The sequence below is a fragment of the Punica granatum genome, chromosome 2, assembly GCF_007655135.1.
Source record: "Punica granatum isolate Tunisia-2019 chromosome 2, ASM765513v2, whole genome shotgun sequence".
Taxonomy (NCBI): Eukaryota; Viridiplantae; Streptophyta; class Magnoliopsida; order Myrtales; family Lythraceae; genus Punica; species Punica granatum.
Window position 1 is genome coordinate 14,591,945 of NC_045128.1, and position 26,403 is coordinate 14,618,347.

Genomic DNA, 26,403 nt, shown 5'->3' on the forward strand with positions numbered 1-26,403 from the left:
GAGCCCGATCCTTTAGGACTCGAGTCACACTGGGTCCAACGCCCATAACCGTCGATCACGGGGTCCAATGCCCCATACACCGAGTGCGCATTTAATTTAATTTTCTGTCTTTTCCAAAACCACACGGTGAGCATGAGTGAAATAATGGCCGAATGCGAACCGACTGAGATTTAGTCATTGTAGCTTGTCTTTTATTTATTTGAGAGAACAATGTAAGGTTTTATATTATAAATATATTCATGTAAAATCTCGGTCGGAGAGTGGACGGTCAGAGTGTTTCTTCTAATTTACGGTGTCAAAACGCATAAGATGAGCAAAATTTAATTAAGCGGTAATTAAATTAAAATGGCAAGCCTAGACAAGCTAGAGTACCGAAGGGGCGTGTGGGATATAGGCCCACACGTAATAGAACCCCCGAATTCGGAACTTTCGGTTCCGTACAGACCATATGCCTTAGCAATTAGGTATACCCCGTACCCCTAGACCCGAGCAACTCACCGGCCCTTGACTTTCGGGTCGTAAATTGGTAGTGGCGACTCCTTCTCACGTGCGTCCGTCGCGCGTCCCCGGGAAGGTGGACACTCCCAAGCCGTGTTGCATTTAGGCGCGCGCATGCATGCCCGACGAGACGAAATTCGGGTGCGCACAATTATGCACCCAAGCTATTTTCTTTCTACTATAGTTAGTAAGAGATTTAAGTACATTTTATTGAATTTATTATGCACCCAAACTAATTTCTTATCACCCAATTTAATTTTACTAATCAATATATATCCAGTAAAGAGAATTGACACATTAAATGTTGTTAGGACCACAAAATTCGGGTCTAAACCACGAGTGATTCACGTGCGTCCTGTTGATGAAGAGGCTGGATCCACAGCTCGCGTTCAACCTCGAACACCTGCACGAGGGGAGGTCGGGGTGGTGCCTGATTTCCCTTTCTGATACTTAAGTCAATGTGAGCAATTAATATGAGGAAAAGTAGTGAATTATTGATCAACCCTAAGAACATGTAAAGTATTTATAGAGGGCTTAAAGATAGATTACATTACCACCATAACGAAATATTCGATATATTTTTCTATCCCACACCACAATATATTAGGAAGTGTATCTTGTCGTCGTAGGAAATTCCTTATAATAACTCTCGCTAGCAGGCCCTCGCCCACGAGCCTCGCTAGAGGGCTTTGCTTCACTAAAAGGACTAGTCCTGTCTCGTGAATCTGCAGATTGGGCTTTGTAAGGCCTCGCTCAAGCCCTCTGCCCTAATCAGAAATCAAGGACAACCCTTAGATCAAAGAAGAAATGATATCTTCACCATCCATGCCCCATATATAACCTAAAACTTGCCCAAAACAAACACCCAACAGTCATTACAGGATCCTATGCCCATTTAGAAGCTTTCCTCTCTGGAAAATACTCTCTCTCACTCCCTTTCATCAAGTGACAACCGCTACTGCTCAGCCTCATGCCTGCTTCCAGGGGCGGAGCCATTAAGGCTTTGGCCCCCCAGACTTTTTCATTTTTTAAAGATTTCACATATAAATTTGTAAAAATTTCAACTTTTGCCCTTAAAAAACCATCAATGCCCTCCTGAATTATTTTATTATTTGACTTTTGCCCCAAAACTTTTAATTTGCCCCCCTGAACTTTATTTTTGGCTCCGCCCCTGCCTGCTTCAACTAGTGGCCATTCTTGGCTGTCACCTCCGACCACATTTCGGCAAGACGAACGACGCCCTAGCTTCCTCTCTTCCTCCTCTAACTCCTCCAGGTGATTGTTCATCCATTGGAGTCCCCTATCCAGCCGTCCAAGCCAAGAATCGAGCGCGCCTCCATGGGTTTCTGCACCGACTTTTCTTCTTTTCGTTCCTCTCTTCTCCTCTTCCCTTCTTAGGTGATCACGGAAGCTCGAGGAGATCAAGACGAGCTTGAAGAAGGCATGGTGGTTGGTTTAGGCTTAGGCTAACCCAGACTTCAAGGCCATCAGAGTTCGTGATAATCGAGGAGCTCTCGAGCTAACTCATCCCTAGAACCTCTTGGGATTAGATATAACTTCTTGAGCTTAGAAAACCATGACCTAGACTCTCTTTTATGATGAATGATGAATGTATTGCATGATTGATCCATGTGTGGCTGCCCATTATTCATACTAAATCAGGATTAAACTCGAATCTCTTGAACTTAGATTGATGATTAGGACTTGTGATTGAGGAATTGATATGTGTGTGATGTGTTGATTGGTGATGATTGATGCTAGATTCATGTTTAGATGATGTTTACCACTATTAATGGGTGATTTGGACATCAAAATCATGAAATTAGCCTCACATGAATAGTGACTAATCAATACTTGGCTTTAATCACTTGAAGACAATAAAATCTGTGGGGAAATGACTTAGAATGGCCATGCAACCATGCTGTACATAATGAAAACATGATGAAAATGAGTTGATTTTGGATGTCTAATGAAGAGATCTAAGGCTAAGTCTGTATACATCGACAAGTAACCATTACATAGTCATTTTAGGTGGATTTGTGTCACTTTGAGGTGGTTCCTGGCCAAAATCGTACACAAATATTGTTAAACACGTAAACATGGCCTAAAAGATTGGGAAAGTCAGAAATTGGACTTGTCATGAACAGGGATTAATCTCTATCTAGACCTAATATGGGATTAACACCTGATTATGGCATGAATTTGGCATGTGGAGGTCTTGGCCTCCTTTCAATCAACTTGGCTGTCAGCATCCAATTTTGGTCCACCGGCTCCAGAGATGCAAAATCGTCATTTTGCCACCCGTGAGAGAAGTAATTCTGATTAATTACTTGAGCATTCACGAAGTTTTGGAAATGGCAAATTTTCCTAATTTAACACCAATTTTATGATTTTTTTTTCAAAAATAATACCATTTGGGACGTTTTCGAATTTCGCGTACATCGACGTCAAATTTCAAAAATTCGAGACAAAATTCGAGATTGAAAATAATTTCATCGCATAATATCGATCAACGAATTTTTCTGAGCATGATGGCGGTCTCGAATTATTTTTCCGACGTCCGATCAAGAAGACATAATTTTCAATTTTGTACGCGCGTCGAATTCGGGAAAAAAAAAGAAAAAAGAAAAAAGGGTCAAGTCGGTCAGAACCGATCAAAGCCGGTCTGACCGATAGGACGGATGGGCAGGGTCGGTCAGGGTTGAACTGACCGACCGTTGCACCACCCAAAAAAAAAGAAAAAAAAGAAACGTCAAACTGATCGTTTGACTTTCCCTGTTCTTCTTCTTCCCGCAGCTCCCGTCTTCCTCGAGTCCTAGAAGCTAACTCCCGGCTGATTCTTCGAGAATTGAGAGGATTTCCCTCAACGGCCGGAGCTCTCTCTCTCTCTCTCTCGGGAGGACCAGATCGAAAAAAAAAACCCTCACCTGATCTCAGCGGCAACAGATTTTTTTTCCCTTCGAAGCTTACGGTTTTTTCCTCTCGCAGCTCTTTCCTTCGATCCCCGAGGCTCACCGGTCCTTTACATTTTTCCCCAGCTCCATCCGAACTCCCAAAGCTCAACAGGGCATAACAAAAAAGAAATCTCCTCAGCTCGCCTATTTTGGAAAAAGATCCGGAGCTCGTCGATGGGGATGCCCACAGCTCCCCGATCCCGAATGCCCTCAGCTCACGAAGCCCTCAGCTCACGACACCTGGACCTCACTCTCCCTCAGCTCGCGGTACCCCAGCTCAACTCCGAAAAATTGTTTGCCTCCCTCGGTTCGGACCCCGGATAGAGTCACAGGACCCGACTCCTCGTCTCGGTCCCTCCGTCACGCGGACGGACCCGAGCATTCCCCGTCGCACGAACCTCCTCCAGCCGACCGCCGAGCCCCTCGGGAGCAGAGAGTCACCGTGACCGGTCACCGCAGCCGCCCGGACCACTCCTCTCATTCCCTCTATTTTTCGTTTTTTTTCTCTAATCGGTTCTACTGTGATTTTCCGGGTTGAATAGACACGAGCTGGCCTAGCAGCCCAACCCGCGTCCAACGACCCGATCCATATAGTGGCCCAGTGCGACCCAGTCTAGATCTCCGCGGCCCAGCCCAGCCCGTGTCCACTAGCCCACTAGCCGCAATCCGGTCCGTCCAGCAGCGGCCCAGTTTGATCGCGGCCCGTCCGAGTTCCCTCGGACCAGTTCGGCCCAGTTTGATCACGGCCCGGCCCAACTCGCCTGGCAAATTTTTGACTTTTTTTTTCATTTTTTTTATTTACAGAATCACCCATCAACTTCCCGAACTAGGTAAATCCTAGACTTAGTCGCATGTTTAGGGCTCTATTTCTGAATGTTTATGTTTGCTAGGATGAATATGATGTGAAATGAGCGTTCTTGGGTTCCGTGGGTGATCGGATTTGTCCCGATCTCAATTTTACGAACTTTCTGTCTTGTCGCATTTCAGTCCAGATGATGCATTTTTATTTTTATTTTTTATTTTTTATTTTTAGATCTGCCCCGAACTCTAAAATTATTTTCAATCAAGTCCCAGCCATTTTTACCATTTTCTAATCAGTCCCTGAATTTTTTTAGAATTTCTAAACCTATTCCGGGAACTTTTCAAGTTGTTTCAGTTTAGTCCCGGGGCCATTTTTCACTTTTCAGATCTGCCCTGAACTTCAAAATTCTTTTCAATCAAGTCCCAGTCACTTTAATATTTTCCAATCAGTCCTTGATTTTTCCAGATTTTTTCAAGCATCCCAAGGAACTTTCCAAGTTGTTTCAGTTTAGTCCTGGGGTCATTTTTTTGTTTTCAGATCAGTCCAGATTTTGAAATTCGTTTCAAACAATTCCTGGGACATTTTCAGTAATTTTTACACAGTCCCCAATTTTTTCAGAATTTTCAAATCAGTCCCCAATTTCATCCGAATTTTCAAATCAGTCCCTGCTCTTTTAAAATCGTTCAATTCAGTCCCCTGGACATTTTCTAAAAAATATCCGACCCTTTCCTACTTGGATCACCCACCGACAATGTATGTGCCCCATTTAAATATTTTATTTTTGTAATTATGTGTATACAACGTGACCATGTCGGAAATTAGGGTTTGTCGAGCGATCAACTAATGGCTATCTCGACGACTCGAAATCCGTAGACTAAAGCATTCGAAAAATTTCTAATTAACCTAAAATTCTACATACGGGATAATAGGGACGTTAAATTTGGCTAAATTAAATCACTTGACTCTTTCAAATGAATTGTACGAACCGATTAATAATCTGTAATCGCATCAACAGTTCAAGAACTGTTAGTCATTCCCTTTTTAAATTCACAATTTCAAAAGTATTGAGATACGTGCCAAGTAATCTTGATTTTTCATACACACACATATTTTTCGATTCAAGGTCATGACTATCGGTTCTTGTCCTGCCGTCACTCTAGTATAGGTTTGTGTTTAGAACGGGTTAAAACATGGAAAAACATATTAATCTCAAACTCGGCTTAAATCAAACATGGGCAATAGTCAAATAGAGGGTTAGGTTTTGGGTTTTAGGTGAAAATACTCTTAATCTGTAAAAGCCGTATTGTCATGATACAAAATAACTTAAAAATAACCCACACATTCAGGACTTGACTACAAACATCATGTCTGTCGGGTCCGATAAAATAATGCGGAATGCTACATACCCTATCCATCATCCATTTTGTTTGTTTTAAGGTAGGATTTGTATGCCAAGATATCTTGGTTAATAATTAGTTAATTCACGTAAATTCGACGATAACAAGAAACCTCATTGTTTGTTTATTTGAGCTTGCTTGTTATATTTTTTTGCACTTGTTTGTTATGCGGATCGAGCCCAATCCTTTAGGACTCGATTCACACTGGGTCCAATGCCCATAACCGTCGATCACGGGGTCCAATGCCCTCATACACCGAGTGCGCATTTAATTTAATTTTCGATCTTTTCCAAAACTATACGGTGAGCATGGGTGAAATCATGGCCGAATGCGAACCGACCGGAATTTAGTCATTGTAGCTTGTCTTATATTTATTTGAGAGAACAATGTAAGGGTTTATGATGTATATTTATTCATGTAATAATCTCGGTCGGAGAATGGACGGTTCAAGTGTCTCTTCGAATTTACGGTGTCAAAACGGGCGAGTCGAGTGCAACTCTAAATCACGCGATAAATAAATAAAATGGCAAGCCTAGCAAGCTAGAGTACCGAAAAGGCGTGTGGGATATAGGCCCACACGTAATAGAACCCCTGAAGTCGGAATTTCCGGTTCCGTACAAGACCATTGCCTTAGCATACTAGGTGTATCCATACCCCTAGACTTGGGTGACTCACCGGCCCTCGACCTTCGAGTCGTAAACAGGTAGTGGCGACTCATTCTCACGTGCGTCCGTCGCGCGTCCCCGGGAAGGTGGACACTCCCAAGCCGCGTTGCAATTAGGAGGGCGCATGCGTGCCCCGACGGGATGAAATTCGGGTGCGCACACCGAATGGTAAAAATGAGGGGGAAGGGATATTTGTGCTTTTCATATTCGATTTGATGACTATTCATGGTTATGTGCTTTAGTTGAAATCAAAACTCACATGAATTGGTTAATCACGTAAATTCAGACCGAATCTCCCTCATTTAATTCATTTTGTGTCCGTGTGATATGGGCCCGAATAACTAGAATGCAAATAAGAGCAATTAAACTTGATAGTAGACCAAAGCCCAAACCCAATTTCAAAATAAATGAGTCGATTTGAGCGAGACATGGACATCTTATTAGAGTAAACTAAAATTGACTCTCTAAGACCCTCATTGGATCGATTAGAGTCGATCTGCCTCCATCCTAACTCGACGACTTCTGATCTCAAACCGGATAAATCTATTGAACTTAGTATGGGCCCAAAGCCCATTTTTTAACTCCATGGATCAATCCGTACTGGTCTCCATCCCTTGAGGGATCCAAGCCTATGTCATTTTTGTAAAAATCGGATAAGTCGGTGAGCATGAGCGGAGAAAGAGTCACAAACCGAGAGAATTTGAGAATCAAGCGAGGAGGTTTCACTTAGACATGTTAGGATTAAATAAATAAAATCAAGAAAAAAATAATATGTATAGATGGGCTTTAGTAAATAAGTGGACATGGGCTTATATAAAAGTCCATTCCCATTAAATATCATGAAATTTGATCATGCATGGAAAATCAAAATGAAAAGATGCATATAGGAAAATGGATAATGGGTCAAGAATTTTAAAATAAATAGGTGGGCTTGGACCTATATAAGGTTCATCCTAAGTTGAATTGAATTATCACTCATGTTATCATACGTACACATAGGTTTGGGTCTATGGAAGGCCTATAGAACATTTGATCCATGATCCGTGCATGCATGTTCATCCAAGTCCAAAAAGGGCTCATGACCTTTACTATAGCCACATGTCCGAGTGAGCCCAAGTTGCTCGATTTGAATAGGACCGCGCGAGATTGTGGGAGAACTTAACCGATTCAACTCAAATAATTAAAATACGGCAAGCCCTAAATAAGTAGGAGTATCGAAAGGGCACATGATTTGGAGATCACGTGTAATAGAACACCGAACCTATTCTTTGGTTCAAGACCTTCATTTTAAAGACACAGGTGGTAGAGTTCGCTACTAATCCGTGTCTTTGGGTGATTAATTGGCCCGGGATTCCAACGACCCCGAATAGATAGTGGCGACTCCTTCACTCCAATTAATCCGATGGAAGTATGACCCAAGTTCTATCCTATGTACGGATCCTACGTTGGCATAATAGTTATTAAACTTACACGTATATATATACTTAATATTAACATATATTCGTATACAATTGCATATGTTTCTTATTGTTATGCAGAGTAAGTGTGAGATTTTAATGTCAAGTATAACTTGATACAGTAGACAACTCTCAAGTTGAATTAGTGTCTACTTTCAACGAGCTTGGAGGTAGAGGTTTGTATGATGATGTTATTGGTACAACCTAATAATTATTTTCATCGTTGTATGAATATGAGTGATTTTCATTAGTATGTGTGAACTTTATTTTAGTTGGTTCAAGTTGGTAATTACTGCATTATTATTGAACTTGCGACATTGGCCTTTGTCGGGTCTTGTAACATTAGGATTGATAAATCGTGTAGTAATAGTATCTTGGCTCTAATTATTTAAGTTGTCAATTTGTGTTTATGTGATTTAATTCTCAAGATCACTTATATTTGCCTATTTGCAACAAGTTGACTGTCTGTTGACAATTTATTGTCAGTTTAAAATAACAACTTGCTATTGTAATCTGACAAGTTGACAACTTCTTGTTAGACAAGGCCAAGATTTGAATTGGCCCATTAATGGATCAGGGTCGAAGAGTTTGAAAATGGTTGGCTCAGCTTTGTCTAGGCCGACTTCTAGAAGCATCGGTTGGACAGGGTTAGGCCGACGCTTTAGAATGAGTCGACTTTAGTCAAGACTGGATGGACCCCACAAAACGTTGGCTCAGCCTGATCAAGGCCGATGCCTATGAAGGTTGACCAAGGCATGGCTATGCCGATAATTCGAAGGGTTGTCCTAGATTAGCTTGGGCTAACTGCCCAAAAGAGTCGGCTCTGGTAAGGCAAGGTCAACATCAATTTGGGTTGGCCAAGTCTGACCAGGCTCGAATGTTCGTGTGGGTAGGTAAAGCCATGGTTGGGCCGACTCAAAGGAGTGTTGCCTAGGCAGCCCTAGGCCAACTAACTTAAGTCGACAGCTCCAAAGCATCGGCTTAAGTTGGACCTTTGCCGACGCTTTTCCTAAAGCGTTAACGGTCCTATGCCGATTAAACTTGTGGCAGCCCTTTCTGAAGGGTCAGGAAAAGTGTCAAGATCCTTTTTCCGATGCCTGAAAAGGTCATCCAAAGTCCCCCTTTTTTTTCGATAAGTAAAATGATGGGCAGCAGTGATGGCAACATTGTCGCCCTCGCTACGCAATGTTTGGGCTCTCGTGTTCAACCGCGAACATATTAAACGAACTGAACAACCAGCGTAAGCACTGGTCTCGTCAGCGTAGCACCACCAGTGACCTAGTATAGTTCACAGAAACCGGAGATGACCCTAGGCCCAAGCCAAAGAGCCCACCCTAGCATATGTCTCCGGAGGGATTCGAACTTGAGACCTGAGGGTTTCCAAACCACATGGGCGTGAGGTTGGAACCACTATGCCATCACCCCTGATGGTCATTCAAAGTCTCTTTAAAGGTTGCCATAAACCCTTTTTTTTTTGTAGTGAATGTAGTGTCGATGCTTGATGAAATGAGCGATTAGGCTAATGGCATATGGTATTCATTAGTGATCTCACTCTCTCGAGTCGGGGGAGGGGCAAGATGAATATCTTTGCCCGACTTACCAGGTAGTTAGTCTGATTTACTGGGATTGACTATCGCAAACAACAAACCTACAAGCGGGCAAAGGAGAAGGAGGTCAAAAAATGGTTCTGTATAACAGTTCGTTAAATCATCATCACTCCTCGTGACATGCTATTAATAAAACCCAAAAACCCAGAAATTAATCATCAATTACCAAAGTGATAATAATAACAATAATACTAAACGAGAAAAATAATAGGGACAAGGACAAATTCAAAGTTCAATGACAAACAAAAGCTCTAGAATAGTAAAATTAACTTGTAGGCTCACAAAATAAGATCAAAACGACAGAATATGAAACGGTTGTCATGCTTGATAATCCATTGCTCGAGTACTTCCACTCAAACACAAAGCCAAACCGTAGGGCTGCAAGGGAATTTCTCGGGGAAAAGCAATTGATACATGATCGAATAACTAAGAACTTGAAAATCAGCAGTGGACCGTATCAGAACAAAGCTAAATTTGAAGACAAAAAATCGAACCTTTAAGCAAGATCAAAACTCTAAAAGCATGGAGGAAAAATGTAATCAGCATAAATAAAGATGAAGAAGTAAAGACTTACAATTGTATGAGGAAGTGAGGAACAAGCCTGGGGAAGCAAATAAAGTCGCCAGAAACGATGATCGGAGAAGTGGTTGGAAGAGGAAGGTAGAGAGTAAGCTCATAAGTATTTGTTGGAAATAAGAATGCGAGGGAAGAAGAAGATGAAGAAAAGGTTATTATAGGTTTGCGAGGAACAGAGACCGGTGTGCGGGTCTTTGATACTTGTAAACTATCAATCACGGCATGAACGGCCAGTTCCCGCCTTCTCTAATTGAAAATTGAAGTCCGCTGGCCACCGCCCTTAATTCCTCAAAAAGCATAAAGGAGGATATTGAGAAGTCAGTATTCACTTGCAATTAACAAAATAGCAGTTGTTTAAGCGAATTCGATAAAAAAAAAAATGTTTAGAAGATAACCTGCCCACTGTAGACGACAATAATGTCAAGAAATGAAAATAGATGTACGATTTTTAGGCGTGTAAGAGATGTGCCTGTCGCATGGCCAAGTCGGCTCGCTGAGCTGCTCAACAAATTTACCTGCTGCACATCCAAATTGGCACGTTGAGCTTAATAAATCTGCCAGCTTCATGCTTAAATCTGCCCCTTATGTCACGTAACAAATTTTACCTGTGCACTCAAAATTTGTACGCTCAAAGATAATAAATTTCCCCGTTATATTCTTGGAGTCATTCTCGAATTGGAAGCTAACCTATTAAATTTCTCATTCTCAAGGGAGAAGTTATTCTTTGCCTGATTGAAAATCAAACGACCAAGAATAGGAGGGACAAATATAGGGAGAAATGTGTATAGCATTTGTACGTTATTCAGTCCCCCGCCGCGCTGAACTTGCAAGAAACAAAGCAAGAGCTGGCCGTTCAAGGAAACAAGTAGAACATCAATGGAGAAGGAAGTATATATAACGAGGGGCAGTATATTATGAGTAAAAAGGACACCAGATAGATCTTTCAAAGAACAAGTTTTTTTTCGAATAAGTCAATTCATTTAGGACCTTACATATAGGGGTGATCGGTTCCGAGTACCCTATTTTTTTCATGATACCCGGACCCTACCCTGTAAAGGACCGGTTCCAAGATTTTGAAACCGGACCATACCCTGTTGAATCATGGAATCAGAACCTACCCATAATCAGTAATCACGGCAAATATAATATGGGCATAGATTTAGATTAATCCACAACAATAAAAAAATAATGTCTCATTAATCCATCCACAAAACTAAATATCTATAATATGATCTTACACAATAAAATGTAATATTTGCTTACAATACGTCCATCATGGACTAATACGGTACATGAACTAAAAAGTTTATCTATCCAAAAGCAGAAAAATCACACTTTAATCTTAAGAAAAAATACAGGATTAGAAAAAGATAACTCAAAAGATCTCATATGATAGGCAAGGGAAGGGAATTGTGAAGTCCCTGACCAATTTTGTCTACCGTTGCTGCACCAATGGAGAAAATTGCCACATTTAGAATGTCTATCACAATGGAGATATGAATATGTTCAACAAAAAGTTTTACTTCCTCACAAGAGTCACAACAGAACCTTAGACTGATCTAGAACACAAGGATGGAGACTACTTCTTCGGAGCAGGAACCCAAAAAACAGAACAAATACATAAAGGCGAACAAAGTGCCTAGATTTATCCAGTCAAGAAGTAAACCATAAAATAAAGTTAAAATTACCTTGTAGCTGCTCCACACATTAATTCACCATAATCTCCGTCGTGGCGCCGTTGAGTTCTATAAAAAGAAAACTACATGAAAATAAAAAGTTAAAAGAGTAAGTGAAAATTAGATGAAAAGAATAACCATGAAATAAAGTTAAAATTACCTTCTTCATACTTTTCCGCATCCTCCAACTATTGCTCAATAGTGATCGGAGTTGGAGAAGAGCGCAACCAATCTTGTGCGCAAATCAAAGCTTCAACAAATTTTGAAATGAGAGATCTACGAAATTGATCAAGAACCCGACCAGATGTGCTGAAAGCTGACTCTGAGGTTACTGTGGACACCGGAATGGCTAAGATATCTTTTGCCATAAAACTTAATATCTTATAGATTGATTTCTTATCATTCCACCACCTCAATACATCAAATGAATCACTTTCCGACTCGGTAGGACTATCAAGATATTGCTCCAATTCAGACTTAGACCCAATTTCTTGAACATTTTCATCATCTTCACGCCAACCTTTCACTAGTTTTCTGGGATTCACAATCCTGGCACAACTACTGGACTCAAGAAGTGAATGAGTGATTGACTCAGCAGTTGAAGTACAACTTTCACTCACTGAAGAAGAATGAATATTCTTATAGAATGAAAAAAGACCCTCCAAGACATCCATTATATGCTGAACCATCTCCTCTGCTTTACCAGAATCACCACAAATTCTCCGACAACAATACTTTAGAAACCTCAATTTATACTAAGGATCCAACACCACAGCTATCAATACCATCATATTTGTTCGATCCACACTTCCATAGTATTTGTCAAATTTCTCCTTCATTTTTCTAGCCATAGATCGAAGACAGGGATTGGAATTTCTCGCACACTCAGTCAAAATAGAAAACATGCTAACAACTTCAAGAAAATAACTATTAAACGTCACATAGAGACTCTCAGACATTCTCTTGGTAGCTTCATAGAAGTTTCCTAAGAACACATCATAGATGCATTATCCCAATCTTCACTAGTTGGAACTCCACCATCAAGTTCACTGATAAAAGCACTATCATCATCTTCAAGTCTAATAAAAGCCTGTTTAAACTTAAGTGTAGTTTCCAACATTAGATAAGTAGAATTCTACCGAGTTGAGATGTCAAGGCAAACAGAGCCCTTATAAGTTATTCCCTCCTCAACAATACAACGCTGAAACAACTGAGCTCTAGCTGGAGAGCTTCTCACATATTTTATTGCAGCTCGAATTCGATTAATAGAATCATGAATCTCAGTCAACCTATCTTTCACAATCAAATTCAATATGTGAGCTGTGCACCTCATATGAAAATACTTTCCATCTAAGACAAGCACATTCTTCCACTTATCCTTCAAATAATTCACAGCAACATCATTGGAGCTAGCATTATCCATTGTAATAGACGAAATACAATCTCTAATACCCCACTCATTGATGCATTTCTCAACCATCTTACCAATCTCCTTACCCTTATGGCTAGGTATAACAATAAAATTAATAACTCTCTTGTGCAATGAACAGTGAGACACAAGTAACTCGAATTCTGAATGGAAGTCCAAATATCCGTAGTGAGAGCAATTCTTGATTTTAGAGATTTTAGTTTATCTTTTAGGCTCATTTTCTCACAAACATAGAGCTTCATGCAATCTCTAGCAACTGTAAACCTTGAAACATGCTTAAACAAAGGCTGCAATACTGTCACAAAACTTCTAAAACCTTCTTTCTCGACAACAGAAAATGGTTGCTCATCAACAATAACCATTCGAGCTAACATGTGCCTACAATATTCTTCATCATATTTTCAAGTGGTGATTGATTTGACACTTACTCCATCTACTCCAGATTGAGAAAATAATGATATCAACTTTTGCTTTTTGTCAAGATTTTAGGGATATTTTGAGCAAGTTTTCAAATGCTTCCACATTGATGAAGTACCCCAATCAACACAATAAGCAAGAAGTGAATTGCAGTAATTACAAATGGAAACATCCTTTCCATTTTTCTCATCTTGGCCCTTATGAAAATGATCCCAAACCTCGGACCTTGACTTCTTAGAGCCCACTTTGGTCGATGATACTCCACATGCAGACTCATTATCAACAGTGATCTTGTTAAGCAAATTTTCCATCTGCAATAAATAATTGAGCAAATAATCATATCAATCGCTGTCTATATATTCTAGTCAATTGATGTCTACAGTCTGCTGATATATGGTTGGAAAGTGACCAAACGATCTAAGCACAAAGAGATCGCCAGACGTGTTGGCGCAGCAACAAATAGATGCATATATACCATAAATATATTGACACATATAAATATACAATGTTATTTTCCATACACATGTTATCAACAGACTGCAATTATCTTGTACACATATAATAAAGCATGTTATCTTGTACCATACACATGTCGTGAATATCACACTGTACAGTCTCACATATGATGATAATAACAGCTTTCAATTTACGTAAACTCAAAATGTGTTGTAATCAACTGATATTGGATAGCACAGTTGACAAGATCGATGAGTAATAAATTCATGAGCGATTCAAATACTCGGTTCACTGGCATTAAAGGTGATCATACTATTAATGGATTTGTAAAATTACAAATCTCTGCTTTTGCACTTAAAGAAATTTACACAAAATTGTTCTTAACAAACTTTGAGTAGATCGCCCATAAGATGATTCTCTACAAACTTTGAGTAGCAATTCCAGTGCAAGAAAAAACAAGGAAAATTTTTATCATCAAATCTGTCAGACGTGAACAATCAAAACTGCTTTCAGCACTTTACCAAAAATGTCAAGAACAACTCATGAAGTTGTTTTCCGAAATCATAAGAAAATTCCTATGGATCACTCACCGCAGCTCGAGGATTTCCTTATCAACTGGAACCGCCCCGAGAGAAAACAGAGCAGTAAAGGTCAGCAATTCCTATGCCTAGGTGAGCAGTGGAGTCCAGACGAGAATCTCACTAGGGAAAGGGAGCTTGAAGGAGAGTCGGAGACGAGAGCGACAGAGAGGAGCCGGAGTCAAGAGTCGGAGTCGAGAGTGACGGATTTGGAGCAGAAAAGAAGCTCAGCGGGAAAGAGAGCCATAGTGGAGAGTCGGAGACGAGATGTGACCGACGGAGAGGAGCTGGAGTGGAGAGTCGGAGACGAGAGGAGTTGGAGTCGGAGACGATTTGCGATTTAGGGTTCCTCTTCGCTCTTCCTTCCTGTCTTGTGTCTTCAATCTTCCCAACTCTGTTAGTCTGTAATACAGACTAACTTTACCTTTCCTTTTTTTTATAGTAATTATCATCCGATTTCGGTTCTAAGTACCCTGTAGGTTGGAATCGAAACCGGAACCGAATTTTACCGATTCATTATTTTGATACCCGAATCTTATCCTATTTTCAATACGAGCTACCCGGACCCTACCTTAACGGGTAGCTTCCGACCGATTCCGGATATACCCGATATCTGTGCCTTAACGGATAGCTTCCGACCGATTCCGGATATACCCGATATCTGTGCACACCCCTACTTACATATACACTCTTTCCTATTGAAAGATCACCCCCCGCCTTCCCCTCCCTCGAGTCTCTGTGTCTGAGGTAGGGAAAGTAATCTGAAAAAAAAAAAGAAAAAAAGAAAGAAAGAGAAATTTGCGGAAGAAAACTGAGATTAGATTAGACGAACTATTACAGGCAGCTCTTCCTCTCGTGTTCAAGCTGGGTCTCTGTTGTGCTTTCTTTTAACAGACGTGTAAATTTGGGGAGATCATCGGTCAATATAGTTAAAAGACTAGGCAATTAAATCCGGACAATCCCGAGGGATCGAAAAATTGCATTTAACAATCAGTTAGAAAAGAATATATCAATAAATTATTGTTTCTTATTTTTATGGAGGGTTAATTGCGGAAAGAAAAAAAAGGACGACTTCACTCTCTTACTAAATATAGCGAAAATTATTTTCACACTCGAGTTCGTTTATCTTTATTGGAGTAGAAAATAATTAGTGAAGAAGCCAATATATTCAATTAGCTTTTAACATGGTATATACGTCGTCTTAACTATTATTGTCTAGAATGTATGAAAAGAAACTTAATCTCTTAATTTATATATATGCCATATATGTCCTCCATCTAGTGTGAAATTTTTCACTAATTTTACTGGTTATAATTGCATTGCATTTCTTAAGTTAATATATATATATATATATTTATTTATTTATTTATAATACTGTTTTAAAATGACACCATATATCATCCCCCCGTCCGACATATTCAACCGAGACAACAGAAAACTGCAGTCTACTGATCATATATTCCTTCCTCCAGAAAAATCTACATGAATTTTCCCTTCACTTGCAACAATAGCAAACAAGGTAGCGGAATCGGGAAATTTAAACACTCAAAAACCACAAGTTCGTATACAAGACCATAAAATTTTTCGACTACAAAAGTGCCAGACAAACCGTGTGAGAAATTGAAAATAACATCCGTCATATGCCACTGCAGTATATTCCCTGCCTTTTCTTTTCAGTTAATTTCTTTTCATACAGCACAAAAATTATATCAGTCAGGTCAGTTAGGCATTTCCCCCCTGACGACAATACAATAAGATAGAGAGTCACAGCCCTTACAGATTTGGCTTCATCCATGGGTGTAAACACAAAACAGTAAGCTCGGCAAAAATCGGCACGACGACCGCCTTAAATGGATCCCCAGGCAGCAAGAGACAGAAAGCTTCAGGCTACTGCACACCTCTTAGAGAAGTCGCCAAATAGCCCAAGGCTGCTGCAAGAACCACTCTAACCAGGGGCTTCTACATTGATATCGGAATCGCTTTAGCTAGAATCAATATCTGCCAAGTAGGACACAAGTATCTGATTTAATTTGTGCTCCCACAATCAGTATATTTTCAGAGATAAGTATAAGTTTTGGACTTTATCAACATAATCTTATTGGGAAATAGAACATTCTGGACTTTATACGAATCTTTTATCTACATGATCTGTTCAGTAAAAAGGCCAAACCCTTCCAGGGCAAATATTCAAACAATAACAAACGTCCTTTCCTCTCCCTCTCTCTCTCTCTCTCTTTTTCTTCTTTTCTAATATCTCTTTTATCAGCTTCTTATAATTTCTGATTGGATGAAATTGGGGAGAAATAACCTGAGATATTCTCATTCCGAGATGCTTCATTTTCTTCTCTCTTCTCTGGAACATGCTGCTCAAGGAACTGCTGTATCGTTCTCCAGTAGTGATCCCCACCAGCTAACCAAGTATCCATATGCATCCCGGTAGGGAAATCTACAAAGACACATTGCCTGTTGCGGGCAGCTGCTTTGGCATAAAGCATTTGCATGTGGGATGGAGGAACCATCTCGTCTTGCAATCCCGAGAGGAAGAGGATTGGCTGCTTAATCTGAAATCACATTAGTTGAATTTAAGTAAGACGAAACATTAAAATTAAAAACAGAAAGAAATAATCAGTGTCAAGCAATAAAGCACAACCAGGCATTGTCTCTGCTATGGAAGCTTAACAGTTAGATCCGCAAAATAAGGTAAGAGGCTAGGTATAATTACCACAGCCATTTTGGCTGAGGGAAAGCTGAACTTACAAACTGACTCAAATACGCCTCACTAGAAAGTAATGGTAGAATTCTCTCACTATCTCTCCCCATCTCCACACCATTGTCTCTCTTCAAGCTCAAAAGCTAGCCTTTCTTTCCTCACTTTAATGCTCTGTGCTCATAGTCTGTTCAATGACAAACGGATCAATATTTCTGTCCCTTCTCTAAACTTATTATATTTGGATTTATATGTATACCCCCATTGTGAACTGCGAAGTATTGAAAGAACAGACAGATATAGATGGGAAGATAACCAGACATTTCATGTAATCTGACAAAGGAATTCCTTCCAAAGCTCAGACATAAGGAGAGAAGAGGGTGTTGTTGGAAGGAGAGGGAGGGGCAAGGGGTAGGGAGCAGGAGATGGGGGGTGGCTATATTTGGAATTACTGGGAAAGAGGAGGAGACATATTCTCTCAGTTACTACTTGCTAAACTGAATAACAGCCAGGAGGGTATCCAACTAATATATATGTGAGGCTGTTCTTAAACTTCGTCATTCCCAGGGGAGAAAAAGAACTATGCTAAATATGGTTGAACTTAAACGTAGTTTGAAAAATGTTTTGCATGGAAACTTTAATACATCCCTTCAACTAGATATTTGCAAGTGAACATCGCCTTGTGTCCAGAATATTACACAAGTGAAGGTAATAAGAAGAAATAGACTCACCTGCCCAACAACATCAATTGTACTCCAGGGAGAGCGTACAAGGAAGTTCAGAATCCTAGGACCCTTCGAACTACTTTTGCCAATAAACCACTTCAAGAAGGGCAGTAAAACACTAGCCATGTCCAGAATAGATGTGAAAGTATTCTCCAATATCAGAGCAGCAACCTGAAGGAGAGAGAAGCAACAAGAATTGTTTAAGAACCTGTATAAACTACAAATATATTTCAAACTTATTACATACTTAAATCAAAACTATAAAAACTTCAAGAATCAAACCACGATTGTTTTCAGTGTGAGAAAGCCGAATTAAAATTCTTTTCAATGCTTTGCTATGTGAACGCTAATTTACAGCAGCAGAAAGTACATGCGTCAGAGACAAAATGTAAAAGATGCAAGTGAAACTATTAAATATGCACTTGAGGCAGGTTGAACCAAAAGCAGAAAGGGCTGTGATTGCACAATTACATCAAGAGTTTGCCAATATCCAAACAGTTGAGCTATTCCAATTGATCCACAGGCAAAAGGTTCAGTAAAGAGAGACCGTCCAACATTTACAGCTGCAGGAGCAGAGTTCTCAACTTAAATATCATGCGAGGCCCTATAATAAAACCCAACAGCTCTAAGGTGCAAACTCAATTTGAAGGTAACAGAGCTTAATGGGAAGAAAACTACTTCTAACTTCTAACTGGATCAATCTTTAACGGCTTGTAAGCTCTTCACAGGAAAGAAGGAAGTGAGATATGACATAGGGAAAAGACCAAAGCAAGTGGTACTGGAACATTAGCTACATGATACCTTGTCAGGGTTGTTCTTGGTGAGCACAGCTCCAACAGCACCCCCTAGTGATCTTCCAAATACCACTATTCGAGATGTATCAATGTCAGTCCTGGAAACAAGGTGATCCAAGGCAGCCTACACACAGCAAATAATGAACAATCACCAAACTCTCTCAAGAATTCCAAGGACAATGTTGGAAGGTAAATTCACCTGAGCATCTTTTGTAATCCCATGCTGAGAAGGATAGCCATCACTTGCTCCATATCTGCTCATAAAATAATAGAACCAATGAGTGCTCATTCATAAAATTGACAAGCACAGTAAAGTGCGAGATCATACCCTCGATAGGAAAGCATGAATACATTGCACTGCAATCTCTGTAACATTATCCGAACCATCTCAAGACGGTGGGCGATATCTGTTTATCAAAAGTTAGGGTTGCCAAAAGAAAAGGCTTGCCAGGATGCCCACAAGAAAAAGAAGTAAAGTTCAACATGTTGAATAAAATTAACAACAGAATCCCAGAATGATTAAACAAAGGATACTTCCAGCATTCTCTTGGAAAAACAAGATTGTCGGGCCTGCAGAAAAGTACAAAACCAATATCTCAGTCGCAATATATTATATGTTCAACTGATAGAAATATAACCAAAGTAAAGCTAAATCGAGAAAAGTGAAAAACAAAACTATGAAGAAGAATTCAATAACGGACTCAAGAGTAAGCAATTTCAGCTTAGGGAAACATCAGTCCAGTCACCAGACATGCACAGCAGGCCAGAACATTTTTAGGCTTGTATTTATTATTTTTACTAATTCTCACCACCACCAAATTCTCATGTCTCAAGCGAATATCAAGATAATTCTTAAACAATTCCACGGTAAAAGCTTACGAAATTTATCCACCGCATCATATCCCATGTTACAGCTCGGAATTCCAACACCACCTCAACCATTTTCCCTGTGTCGTATCTGCAGACATGAAATCCCAAGCTAGCTCTAGGTTTTTCAACAAAGAGTACATTCGGCATCCATTACCCCAATTTTTTAGCTCAAATTGGCAAACTATGGAAGATCCTCAGCTCAACTGCAGCACTTCAAGGACAAGGTAGTCAAAGGAGTAGAGACCTAGATCGAACTAAGATCTGCCACAAGGATATGAAAATCCTTCCAGTCAACAGCCAACAGCCGCATCAAGCCAGCACCAATTGCATGAATTTGCGCAACAACAGAACCCTAGCACACTCAATTCACGCCGAATCAAACATCCAACGAGAGGGGAATGCACAGGACGGAGGAAAGAACGCTAATCCAAATTCAGCTGACTTGGTCACCAACTAACACAAAATTCTACCTCAAACAGGGAGCCCTAGCGCAGTGCCTCACTCAATTTAGATCGAGCGAGCTCGAGGATGCAAAGGGAGGGGACGGGAGCTAGCGTACCACGGCACTGAGGGAGAAGCTTGATGAACCAGGCGTGGAGGCGGACGCCGTCGGAGGAGAGGAGCCAGACGTCCTCGTAGGTGAGGCGGAGGCGGGCGGGGGTGATGGGGTAGGACTTGGTGAGGCCGGGGAGCACAGGGACGTAGACCAGCCGCTCCTGGAAGGCCACTAGCAGGGCCATCCCCGCCACCACTAAGCCGCCCACTCCGTACAGCAGCGCGCTCACGTACGACACCATCTCTCTCTCTCTCTCTCTCTCTCTCTCTCTCTCTTCGTGTGAGTGAGAGCTCTCCGTCGGGAACTCCGGTATGGGAAATGGGAATTCCGTTCGGGGAAATATCGAACCGTTGAAAGACTCTGAAGCAAAAGTTGCGCTTCCTCCCCGTTCTTTCCTTTATAATAGCCCACGAAGAAGTGACTCGTCGATGAATATGAATTTGGAGTGACCAAGCAAAGAACTATTGTTTTCCTTTGTTGAAACTAGAAAATTCATAAATCCTCGTATCCCAATAAAAAATAATTATTATATTTGTGCAGTATATATCATCGTTAATGGTATATGTTTTCGGCTAGAATTAAGAGATTAAAGATTTTGACACTTTCTACGAACACTAAGATTGCAGTTGTTACTTTCATATCCCTTTGTGAACCTATCCAATTATTCGAAAAATAAGGATAAAAGTTGTTTTAACTTCTTTTTTTTTTTATCAAACTCATTATTTTTTTTGAAAAAACTCATTATTATTTACTTAAGAAGCACATTTATTTGTTATGACCAATTAGATTTCTACTTATTTGAAAATTTTATTTATCCACTTTATATAAAATTATAACTACCAAAAGTTGTGACCTATTTCTTCAGGGAAAAAAAAAATTTTGCTCATGAACTTTTTAACATTTTTCATCATTTTGATTATAAACCTTCCTTGTCTTCAACCTTTTGCATTTTTACCACTTTGGTCCAAACGTTTATGTTTCCATTAACGGACTTGACGTGACCTTTTTTAAAAAAAATAAAAAATTGGAAATTTTAAATTAAAACAAAACACACCAATTTTTTTTTTTTAAAAAGAAGAAGATTGAAATGGGGGGACAAGGGGTTGGGGCGTTCCTGCCGGCCTCTACCTTCGAGTCGGACCTCTCCCCCACCACCCCGATTTCCCTAGATTTGATAGATTAGGCAAAATATAAGTTCTCATCTATTGTGTATAATAAAATAAATTGTATGTCCTATTGCAAGCTACTAATAAATACAAAAATACACTATTTATAGAAATACAATAGATTAATTTTAAATTGATATATGAGAGTATATTTTCAATTGATATGTAAATAACTTATCATATTCATATAATTTTCATAAGAAATATATCATAAGCCAGTAATTTTATGATCTCCATGATAGTAACTTATATACTTGAAAATGATGATGTCGACAATTTATCATGTGCATACGATTTTCATTCATAAATCATCAAAAGTTAATGGTTTTATGTTATTATGTTGATATAAAAATTAAATATTTGAAAATGAAGATGTCTCAATATTAGCTTTAGAAAATTTGCAAACTAAGGTTGTGGAAGAAATTAAATAAATATGTAAGACGTAATAAAAACGCCGGTTATAGAAATATAATGGGACTGTTTAAAATTATTTGATCAATCCTATCAAAAGTTATTTTTAAAAATTAACCGTTGAGAAATTTTATTTTCAATAAAGTATTTTATAATATGATTATTATTATAATTGTATGTATATAAATATATGAATACAAACCCCGTGCAACACTCGAGATTGAATACTAATAGAGAGTATTCTTTACTCTCACAAATATTTTTGTCTTCTTCAATTTTTATTAAAAAATGGGATTAGGGGGTGAGTTCAATTTTTATTAAAAAAATGGGATTATGTGGCGGGATTTCAATGATTTAGTATGTTAAAATGGAAAGTAGATAATAAATTCTAATTTAGCACCTATTTCTTTAGTTTTTTTAATATTAGTTTCTTTTTTGTTTTTGTAAATTTCTTTCAAATAATTTACTCTTTTCTTATACAATTGTGCTCTTAATCAACAAGAAGAATTTCATTTTCAACAATAAATATGTTTAATTTTTGAGAAACCCATCCAAGTGAAAAAGAAGAACACTGATGAGATATTGAAAATTAGTTTAAGTTTTGTCACTACTTAAAAAGCATTTTATGAAATTTGAAACCATAACTCAAACAAAATGGCTTAATTTTTTTGTAAATTGTTGTTTTAGGTTTAATTTTTGAGTAATATATAAATTGAAAGTTGTATTACATGGCTTAATTATTTTTTGTTGTCATTAAAATATAAGAAACGAAATTAGTTTCCACTGTGAAGTGATTGATATCAAATTGTACTGCCATACTATATCATAAATTATGAAAATATTGCCTCGAATAACTATATAAAAGTAATTGATTATATCAACATAGGTAAATAACATTATATATGCCAACCTTTGCATTTTTTCTCAATTTTATCACAGCCTACGAAAATGACACGGGTCATCCCAACATATAGGGTGATTCAATATTCTGTCAATTTTGGATGAAAAATCTGGCTTGGCACGTAACAATGTTGATGTGGTATTGTTTGGGCCCCTCCTATGTTGGTTGACTTGAAGAGGTCATCGGGTCAACTTCGAGCTAATCATTCTCCTCTTTCGGGCCGCCAATTTGCATATGACTACAACTTAAATAAGATTTTCCATCCAAAATTGACGGAATGTTGAAGGTGATAGATTTGAGACCTCTTCCTATACGTTCGGATATCTCATGCATTTTTGTAAACTAAGATAAAATTAATAAAAATTGCAAAGGTTTGGATATATAATGTTATTTACCATATTAACAATCAATTATAAGGCACATAGACGAGAAAGCAGTACATAAGCGAAACTACAAACCTACAACCATTGTATTAATATTCGATTCCAGTTCAATGAACTTACATAATGTTCTACTTCGACCATATTCAATGCACTTTAATTTTGTGTTCATGTCATTTGTACGTGATAATATATAATTAAATTTCTTAAAAAATTATATTTTCTCAATAATTGGAAATAACTTCTCGATATACATGAAATTATTCAATTTTAATGTGCCATATATGCCTATAAATACAAAACGTTGAAACTTGATCTCCACCAATGCAGTTGCTTCCTTTAACCATCGGGCCAACCCTATTGAATTTATATTATAATATTATTGTTATTCGCGTTTCTATGAGACTAGATTATATACTTGTTCGCACTCACAATTTCTATTATTTATTAGGTATACCTAATAAAATATGTAGTTTTTAGCATACTTTTTCTTCATATTTATATTTATTTTTATGTCATATGTGTTAATTATCTACTTTCGATCTTATAAAAATTGACAAGAAACTACTCCACAAGCGCGAGTATCCACTAGTTAACAATAGTTGTGCAATATTAATTACATTGCGCAACTAATATTGTAATAAAATTATGAATTTATGTGCAAAATTATTAAACTTTTAGTTTTCATGTGAAAGTGTTACTTTTCTTTACCAAATATTAAAGTGTTATTTTTATAAAAGATTTTGTACTAATTGTGTAATTTCCCCTGATATGTGCATAAATGTGAGCATATCCTTATTCAACTTTCTTCCAAATAAAAAAAAAAACTTTGTGCAAGTACGGGTTATCCATTTGTTTATGAAATTGTTGGAAATTTATAAAATAGAAGATAGTGATGTAGTAGTACAAGAAGGTTTAGAGTTTTGATGACGTGGTAACATAATATAAGACTATTTCATTATGATGAGGTGACAACATAAAAAATACCTACTTCAAAATTTATGATTATATATTATGAGGCATGAGGACGTAGAGTGGCCGGAATGCTGAATTTCTCACCGGATTCCGGCCAGTGGATGGTGATTTCTAGAGAGAGAACAAATTCAGAGAGGGATGGACTCAAAATAGAAATGAGCTCGTTAGTTTTTCCTTTTCGTCCCTTTCCTTTTATACCCAGCTGTCTTTTTGTTATGGACCGAGCTTCAGGTCTAAAATTGGGCCTCAATCAATTCTCAACTTGATGGGTCAATGGGCCAGGTTTTACTTTTACGATTGTCATCTGGGCCCAAGTCTCAAGTCTATAATACTTGTCTATATCAATATAGATTACGGAAAGCTATATGCCGTACTTCACTGTAAGTGTTGACCTAGTCCGCACATAAAAATTATCTTCTTTGTTAATAAATTTTCTTTCTCCTAAGTTGGAGCTGGTGTGAACTTGGTGAGGCTTCGTTTAAGAATAACGTGACAGTTAAATAAGTGCTTTTTTTACCGACTTTTAAACAGAAATAGTATTTAGTGAGTTATTTCAAAACCATAATTTGATTGATTTTAGTGGTTGAAAACGAAATTTTTCTTCAACAAACTAGTAAGTGTTTATGAAAATTACTTTTTCTTATTATTCATTATAACATTAATTTTAATTTTATCAGTTTTAAATATTTACCTCCCAAACACTTTAATTGAAATCAATATTTCCTTTCATTATTTATATTTTAACATTTTAACATTAGCAACGACGCTACCAAATCAAGCCTACAAATTATTTCCCACCCTTCTCAATCAGTCTTGATATGTCAAACCAAAGGTTGCCCAGCCATTTCTACATCTCATGAAGATTGTTGAGTTACCACCAAAGGTCTGGTAGCCCGGAGTCCTAGGTTCGAGTCGTCGCTCATGCAACTACATTTATTCTAAAGCAAGAGTCATGTGTTAGAAAACAATACCAAAAACATAACGGAAGTGAAATAAATAATAAATTGAAATTTTCATTTGTTTATATATGCAGGATCGACATCCGGAATCCAATTTGGACTACAAGGTATCACTTTGCCACAATTAAATAATGCTAACTCGGCTATCCTACGAGACTTTATCGAAAATTACTTCGTTTGCAAAATCCCGCAAAATCGCCAAGTAATCGCCTTCTCAAATAATCGCTTAAAACTGTCCAAGTATTTGGCTTCTAGCTCGTCTACACAAATGTGTCTTTACCAAGGGTTGCTCCTCAACGACACGACCACCACCACACTGCCCCCACATCTAGACGATACCATGAACCGAGCGGGAACGAGCAGTGGTCTCGTAATCCAACTCGTGGCCAAAAGGAGCTTGCGTGTTTCTCCAATCGGCAGTGAGCAGAGGGCAAACACGGCTGCTCTTTTCAGCCGTGTGCCTCCTCTCCTTTCTCTCTTCTTTTTAGTGTCTTAGAATTATGCAACAAAACACATAGGTTTCAAGACAAAACATATATATAAATATATACATACATACATATATATATATATATATATATATATACTTTTTTGCATGTAAACCAATTAAGGGTTGACCAACGTGAATTGGTTCAAGTGATTCAACGCTTGTTCCTCTTAAATAACACGGTTTGTGAGTGAAGAAAATCTACGCTATGAGAGTTTTACCTCTTAATGGGCCGATATGACTTGATTGGATCAATCGAAATCCATTGGGCTTTCGAATATCATGGTTCACACCGAAAAAACCTATTAAGAACTATTTAGGAATGATAATTAATTTTCAATTAATTAATTATTGCAGACGTGTTCTAATGTCTTTAAATAATTCCAAGACCATTCTTGTCTTTTTGAAAAGACCTTAATGCACTTAAGAAATGTTTCCTCGTAGACAGACTTTCTATATATTTTAACTTTCTATTTAAGGAAACTATTATATCGAATAGTGATAGCACCTCTGTAACTACATTGCAAGTCTAATCCAATAATTGATTACTAATTAACTTCCTTAATTAGAATCAATCGGTTCTTGGTTCAAATAAATTATATTGTGTGTGACTAATTAGGTTTATCACTAAGTGGCAGTAAGACTGTAATGTTAACAAATTTAAAATTACTGAAAATTCATTCCTGCTATCAAAAGCACAATTCTCAAAATGCCATTGGCTTCCAAAGATCATGAGTAACGTTTAACGTCATATCATGACAATCCAATTAATGACGAATCTTCGATTAGGACATTCTGATGAACCAATGACCATATATGCCATGCACTCAAGTCCCTTCACTATGGATCCCGATCTAGTCAAGATCATAGTTAATGTCAAACTCTGTAGCTTATCATATAGAACCTTTGAGCGTTCATTCTTATATCAATAGAATTTAAAATAGAAACTCATTTCTATTT

General features: G+C 38.3%; 1 protein-coding gene and 1 long non-coding RNA gene across 2 annotated transcripts; both read right to left on the bottom strand.

Moving 5' to 3' along the window:
- Positions 1-11,114: 11,114 nt before the first annotated feature.
- LOC116196821 lies at positions 11,115-14,929 on the bottom strand. Its single transcript, XR_004154901.1, has 4 exons — positions 14,525-14,929; positions 11,793-13,789; positions 11,645-11,715; positions 11,115-11,400 (listed from the first exon to the last, which is right to left on the bottom strand). It is a non-coding gene; the product is annotated as an uncharacterized LOC116196821 (long non-coding RNA).
- A 1,103-nt stretch (positions 14,930-16,032) lies between these two features.
- Positions 16,033-20,570, bottom strand: LOC116197148 (alpha/beta hydrolase domain-containing protein WAV2). The gene is made up of 8 exons (XM_031527194.1): positions 20,168-20,570; positions 19,273-19,308; positions 19,067-19,145; positions 18,938-18,992; positions 18,746-18,862; positions 17,951-18,115; positions 16,821-17,073; positions 16,033-16,510 (listed from the first exon to the last, which is right to left on the bottom strand). The coding sequence occupies exons 1-8, from the start codon at positions 20,403-20,405 to the stop codon at positions 16,494-16,496; spliced, it is 960 nt and encodes a 319-aa protein (XP_031383054.1). The 5' UTR covers positions 20,406-20,570; the 3' UTR covers positions 16,033-16,493.
- Positions 20,571-26,403: the final 5,833 nt, after the last annotated feature.

What these genes read in the sequence shown, in the direction of transcription:
- LOC116197148 (XM_031527194.1), bottom strand. Translation starts at nt 20,405, where the DNA reads ATGGTGTCGTACGTGAGCGCGCTGCTGTACGGAGTGGGCGGCTTAGTG. An exon ending in GGATTACAAAAGATGCTCAG is followed by an intron (nt 18,863 to 18,937) that starts GTGAATTTACCT and finishes TGCTGTGTGTAG; the next exon opens with GCTGCCTTGGATCACCTTGT. An exon ending in CAATTGATGTTGTTGGGCAG is followed by an intron (nt 17,074 to 17,950) that starts GTGAGTCTATTT and finishes ATGTGATTTCAG; the next exon opens with ATTAAGCAGCCAATCCTCTT.